This window comes from Helobdella robusta (assembly GCF_000326865.2).
Source record: "Helobdella robusta unplaced genomic scaffold HELROscaffold_3, whole genome shotgun sequence".
In the NCBI taxonomy this organism is placed as follows: Eukaryota; Metazoa; Annelida; class Clitellata; order Rhynchobdellida; family Glossiphoniidae; genus Helobdella; species Helobdella robusta.
Window position 1 is genome coordinate 4,093,999 of NW_008704501.1, and position 7,368 is coordinate 4,101,366.

Genomic DNA, 7,368 nt, shown 5'->3' on the forward strand with positions numbered 1-7,368 from the left:
GATGGATGGAACTTGCTGGTACATGTTGTTGTTGTTGCTGTTGTTGTTGGTACTGTTCGAGTGCATGGCGTACGGTGAATGACCATCAAACGACTGTTAATTATTTCAATCATGGTATAATTATTTAATATAATTTAATAATATAATATTATTTAACATAATAATTTATTATCATGTTAATTATTTCAATCATGCTATAACTATTTATTATTATGTTAATTATTCCAATCATATTTTAACTTTACACATAATTTTATTTGGATTTTGCGTGTTTGTTAAAACATAACCTAACATATTAATATTAAAAAAATTCTGTAATAATAAACCATCGTCAAATTAAATTATGCCTTGTTTCATTATTTCATTAAATTTAATGAGCTTCCTTAATGAAGAACTAAAATAACATTAACAATAAAAATATCAGAACCAGAAAAAACACTCCAAAATTTTAAAAAATATTTTAAATGCTTATAAATATTAAAAAATAAAAATAAAAGGAAAACCCACAATGGCCACTGAATCTCGAACGTTATTATTTAAAGAGCTACTCTGGTTGAGGTCAGAGTTCAACGATGGAACAGTGGAACGTGACGGCACTTCGTCCAACTTTTCCTCCTCTCTGCGCTTCAAACATGCAGCTTTTGGGTTTAAGTTACGCTCTGTCCGTGCGTGCATAAGTTGTTTTAAGTTGATGTTGGTATTTTAAAATCTATCACCAAGTTTGTTGCAAAAAATTAACTATTTGTTATAAATTACATTAGCCAATAATAAATTAATTCTTAAAATTTATTTAATCTGGAAAGTTAACTAATTAGTAAGGATTATTAATTTAAAAACCAATCAACCTCCAATAAATAAATTTATTTTTCAATCAAAGAATTCAAAATTTATTAATTTTGAATCAGATGGTTAGTATTTGATTGATCAATTACCATGCAGTTGTTAATGAAAATGAACAATAATACATTAAATTACATGCAAATGGATAATAAAAAATTTTAACATGAAGGAACAAGCATATGGGAAAACAAACATGCAACGTTAAAAGATACAAACAAACACACAAACAAGAAACTTATAGACATCCAAGCACGAAGACACAAACATATAGACACACAGACACATGAAAAAACAAACAAAACTGTCACCTCCACCAAGAGCCAGGAAGATAAGCTCAGAGATTTTTAATTAAATAATGTTAAATGAAATCCTAACGATGCTTCATTAAGCCTGCCTTGTTCACTTTTGTTTAACATAACATGTTGCAAAAATTTTAAAGACAAATGAACTAATATAGATACGCTAATCTAAATTCTTTATTTATTACCTCTTTAAAATCATTTCAAGACAACCCGCCAAATCTTAAGCACAACTTTTAAAGAAACTTTGAAAATGAAATTCGCAGTTATTCAAATGGAATATATATAAACTTGAGAATTAAATTCTGATGCATAGAAATGACTTGAAAGAGTGAAAACTTGAAAGAGTGAGGTGAAAGTTTCCTCCAAATACTACTTGCAAGTTGTTCGTGCAGGTTTCTAATAACGGAGAGGGCTTGATGGAGAATGGAGAGCTTGGTGCATGATTTGTTGTCGGCGGGGCGGTCGTGCACGGAGCACATGCGACCCAGCTCGCGGAAGGCCGCATTTAAATCTCTAACCCTCGCTTTGACATCCCAGCGTGCATCGGTCGTACATTGGTGGAGGCGAATAATTCAAAACAAACAACAGCAAAAAACACGACAACAAAGAATCACATAGCATTGTAGCGGTCACAAATGGTTGTTGCATAATCATATGCTCTCGTGCATTGCTTGCTGTTTGTAACCGCTACAATGGACACGAACATGAAGAAAACATGTAGGAAGACACCGAACACATAAAGATGGATGGTTCCAGTTAAGTACCTCTAACTTGCTGCTCGAGTGCAGTGATTAGTGAGACTGCATTTTGTAAGACACCTAGTTTAGTCTGCGGTTTGTCAAGTCTCAAATGCATGGTGACCATTTTGCCTAACTCCTTGAATGCCCCGTTTATATCCCTCACACGGACTCTGCATTGTTTGGTTGTGTTTTCATTAAGTAATGGCAGCTTCTCAAACTTATTGAAATTCGTTTGGTGGATAGCTGCTTGAAACAAGTTGGCTGATTTAAGTAGGTCGATTTTAGAAAAATCAAAAAATTTGAAATTTTATTTGTGCTAAATTTTTACAAATTTTCTTACTGTGGCAAAGTTGATCATTGTGAAGGCACCATGCATAATCTACAATTGCACATTATAAGAAGTAGACGTTCTTCGTAAATTTATACGCATTTCATGAAAACAAACAGATACAATAAAATTTTTTTTCTTTAAATCTGCACCAATAAACTGACTGCAGCTATTAAGATTAAGATAGAGGCATGCATACAAATATGATAAACAGCCAACAAAGCCTGAGAAGTAAATAAAAATACTTAAAAACTACTACTTACAAATCAGTATAATTAAAAAATATTCTAGTAATTAATTATCGATAATAAATGTTAGTAAGTAATCAATGCTAATAAATAAATCAATCAATGATGACAAAATTTAGGTATTTAAAAGTAAAACTGCGAGTTACATAAAACATTATGTTAATTAACGTTCTTCCTATCACGGCGATTTGTGAAAAGATAGCGAACGTTTACTGGCGAACATTCTGTAAAGCTACATCGGAAATATAAAAATTATAGTAAATTAAACGTTTTTATGACATAAAAAATGAACTTAAATTTATATTGATATTTAGGGTTTGTTTGTTTGATTTAATTGCGGGTCGGTTAGGTAAAGTTCGTTGACATTAGACAAGTTCGTCCTGCATATGTCCAGATATAGACGATTATCAATTCCAAACCAATGTTATTAATACATCTGGAAAATTCATTAGCGCCAATATAATTGTCTTATTGTCCTTATCTTTAAAAACTAAAAAGACTGCCAAAACTTGTATATGCAAACATCAACTAATAATCCATTAATTGACTAATTAATCGTTTTTCATGTCCTGGTTATGACATTAAACTGACCCTCACTGCCTTGTGAGTGATGTTGGATCATCAAAGGCTAGGCCCACCGCTTATAACTGTGGTTGCGTAAGGAAGGGCGTTCTGCGTAAAAATTAGCCAAATAAATTACTTATGATGGAATGACGTCGAGGGGTATTTCGGTTTCATCATAGGTAGCCAAACGGCAACCCCCGATCTCGGAGAAAATGTCGTCTAAACGTGTGTTGTTGACTGATCAATCGTTTGCTTTTTTATACATTCATTCAATCATATATTTATTCATTCATTCATTCTTTCATTCATTGAAAACAACAACCTTGAGCAACGGTACGATCCAGCACATTAAACATCCACATCTAATTAGCCTGACATTCAATCAGTACAAGAAATAGCGCGAGAGACATCAACAAAAAAAGAAATGTGTGCAACATGAATTACCCGCCACAACAACAAAATGACATCAAGAACAACAATATATAACATTTAAAAAACTACAAAACAACAGTACTTAAATAAAAAAAAGCAATTATAACAATAATTTGTTATTAATAACCTACAGTAAAAATGATAATAATAATAATGGATCATAAAAATCGGACTGCAATGACAAACAAGCATGTTGCTGGTTGCATGCACACTTAAATAACATAGTAGCAAGCAACAACAAAAAAACATATTCCGCGTTAATTATTCAGACAACGAGCTACCATGCAGTGGTACAAATGCCATGCAGTAATATAAATGCCATTCCGCCAACGTACAACGTACATGAATTCATAATTTGAAATCAAATAAATAAAAATAAATTAAAAATAATAATTAAAATGAAGTGTTTCTTTGTTTTTATGTACAGAAGGTTGTGAGAGAATTAGAAATTGACTGTCGAACAACGTGCTCCATAAGCGGTGATATCGGCATAGCTAACCAACATTCCTAAACTATTTTTAGATAGAAAATAAAAGAAATCTTTCATCAGGCAAAATACTAAATAGGGTAATAAATCATAATGATAACATTCAATGTTGTTAGTAGAGAAGTAATAGCAATGCAAAACGATTGTGACTTCATACAAGATGAGAACGGTATAAGATCTTTAAAAGTTCTATCGAGCACAAGTGTACTAGCATTCATTACTATCTAACAATTTGTTACAGTAACTGGCGATGATTTACGTAAGTTAGTGATGTTTTGAGATGAAGTAATTATTCGTGTTTGTTTGTAGTTTGGTACCTCTGAGCTGCTGCTCGAGAGATGTGATGACATTAACGGCCTCCTGGACAATCATCAACCTCGTCATAGGCTGGCTGGAGCCAGTGTGCAATGAAATCATTTGGCCCAGCTCCTTTATTGCTTCATTTATATCCTTCACGCGCAACCTAATTAAATAACAATGTTGTTTTTACTGGTCTTGCTGCTACTGCAGTTGTTGACGATGATGATATGTTGATGTCATGATGGGGTCAAAGTTGATGCTGATGAAGGCGGTTACATATTTTGAGTTGGTAAGTCGACGTTGACAGACGTGTGACTCTCATTCACTCAAGAGCGACGTGATTAAATATAATTGAAACCTTGCATGTATTTGCGTATATATATATATATATATATATATATATATATATATATATATATATATATATATATATTAACCAACGCATTGCATATGCCTGCATACAGAATGAAGAAAGTTGTTACTCGTAAAAACTGACTGCAGACAGTGATTCCACCACAGGTGATATATTTTAAAAATTGATCAATTCAATGTGCTGAGTTAGTAAAATAAGTTTAGTTGAAACAATCATTTCGTAATTATGCGCTTGAGAGCTTTCATTCGCATGACATTAATATAACATTATCGGAACAAACAAGATGATTGTGCAATGTGCATATTGTGAGATACACTTTGCATCATTCATTCATAAAAAAGATAATCACGTTAATAATATGCGGAAAATTAACCATTCAAGTTGACGCAGACAGACAAACCGACATGTAAGCAAATAATGAAGGAAAAATTATTTAACTCTGCAAATAATATTCTTCCAGAGTTAATATTTTACGTCAACATCAAATAATTTTTCCAGCATTTAATATGTTGAATTAACAGTTTTTACGTAAGCCATCATAGTATAAAATCCAACATTCTTGCACTATATATATATATATATATATATATATATATATATATATATATATATATATATAGAGAGAGAGAGAGAGAGAGAGAGAGAGAGTGATGAATAATTTGAACAATGTGGAAAAGATGCCCATGGATCATTAAATTTTAATTATGTAACTTCTCAGCAACTCAACTCACCATTCAGTGGGTCTCACTGACTGATCTTTATTTAATAAAGTTTAACTTAGGATTAATACCAAAGAGTAAGTGACTTTATTGGACGTAAATAGCTACTGCTTAAATAGCTTCATACATTTCAATCTAAATCTTCAGGTAAAGCATGAAAACATAGTATGGCACTACGTAGCTAAAGATTCCAATGAATGAACTATTAACAAAACTTCTCATCCAACATTCACTGTCCTATAAACTGAGCAGGCAGCTTATTCACATTCATCTAACAAATCTCAGTCTACTTAGCAGGTTCGTTTAGATACTACAATATGGTTTGATTGGGGTGCGCAATTATGAAAACATGTAAAATAATAATTAAAAAAATCAAGCACAATAATAATAATTATTTTTATAATGTTAATCCTTTATCCATTTACTAAGACAGTTATAACAATTAACATACCAAAACTTAATTGATGCCTGAAGAAACATTTAAGAAAATTAAATAACCTCATAGCTATATTGTTATTATTGTGATTGTTATTCAGAAACAACTCATGCATTCGACTTTACAACACATTGCAATGTACTGTAATTAAATTCAAGAAGGCTTTTGTTGGCTGTCATATCCTCATCAACACAACTTGAACAACAATTTCAAACTTTAATGAAATGACTGTTGTTGTGCTGTAGCGTTTGTATGTATGCAAGATGCATGCGATGTGCGTACGCGCGTTCAGTTGGAGAGAAAAAAAAATTTTTGAAAAAATTTGAAATCGTTCAGAAGTTTTCGCTGTTCATCTTCAATTTTAAGTTTGAATGTTTGGTGTCTTAATGTGTGAAGCTATTAAAATTAATGCTTTAAAAATAATCATCATAATTAACAAATATTGCATTGAATTTACTTAAATATAAATTGTACTGGAGAATTTTAAAGTTTAAATACAATTTTATAATTATTTCTTAATATTAAAAAAGCGATTTACTTAATAAAATTTATACAAATCATCAATGGTTATATTAAAATATAGAATTGTTGAAAGACTTAAAAATAAGAAGCAAGTGGATTGAGGGGTAGCATGCAAGGAGTAACCGACCTTTCCCTGGCATTGTTCTGCTGCCTCCTCACCTTCTCCCTCTGTGCCTTCGTCTCCGGACTCACATCTTCGTCGTCGTCGTCGTCATCACCTCTGCATCATTTCATTTGCGTCGTTCACAAATTATTTTTACACTTAATCAACATAAAAAATTTCATGAATATCTTAAAGTACTGCTTTACGTTTTACGTTTTTAAATTATGTTGTTTGAAGTGGGAAATCATCTTAAAATTCTGCCTATGACAAAAATCTTTGCACACACGCACACGCAGACAAACATGCACCAAGATGGATCAAATCATAATAAGAAGGCATTTTGGTAGGCGTCGAAGCATTTAAAGACTTTAAAGATTGTAAAATTAAAATCATGAACATTTAAATATTCTAATTTAATTTACCAAATTCTACAAACAACTTCAAAAGTGTTCTAAGAACTTTTATTTGTTGATGAGACATGTGTGAACTTAATGAGTGCTCCACTTGCAGGCAGTAAACAAGAAAGAAAGAAAGAAAGAAAGAAAGAAAGAAAGAAAGAAAGAAAGAAAGAAAGATAGATGGATAGATAGATGGATGGATGGATAGATAGATAGATAGATAGCTAGATAGATAGATATATATATAGATAGATAGATAGATAGATAGATAGATAGATAGATAGATAGATAGATAGATAGATAGATAGATAGATAGATAGATAGATAGATAGATAGATAGATAGATAGATAGATAGATAGATAAATGAATAGAGTAAATCAGTTGACACTTAAACTATACAAAGCATAACTCATAAAACACATCAAAGTACTGTATGTACACCACAAAAGCCTCTTGGTTACTGAGAACTTCTGAGAAAATTGCAGAGAAGTCAATCAAACAAATTCAAGATCAAATCGATAAACCATCGTAGGTGGGCAAATATGTTGATACCAAGGCTAAAATTACGAAAGTAA

General features: G+C 31.6%; 1 protein-coding gene across 1 annotated transcript; it reads right to left on the reverse strand.

Annotated features, from left to right (window-relative positions):
• Nucleotides 1–603: 603 nt before the first annotated feature.
• Nucleotides 604–6,468, reverse strand: HELRODRAFT_138065 (hypothetical protein; the record flags this gene model as incomplete). Its single annotated transcript, XM_009021330.1, has 3 exons — nt 604–659; nt 1,907–2,052; nt 6,419–6,468. Coding segments are annotated over 3 exons (252 nt in total), but the record flags the coding sequence as incomplete, so codon positions are not given.
• Nucleotides 6,469–7,368: the final 900 nt, after the last annotated feature.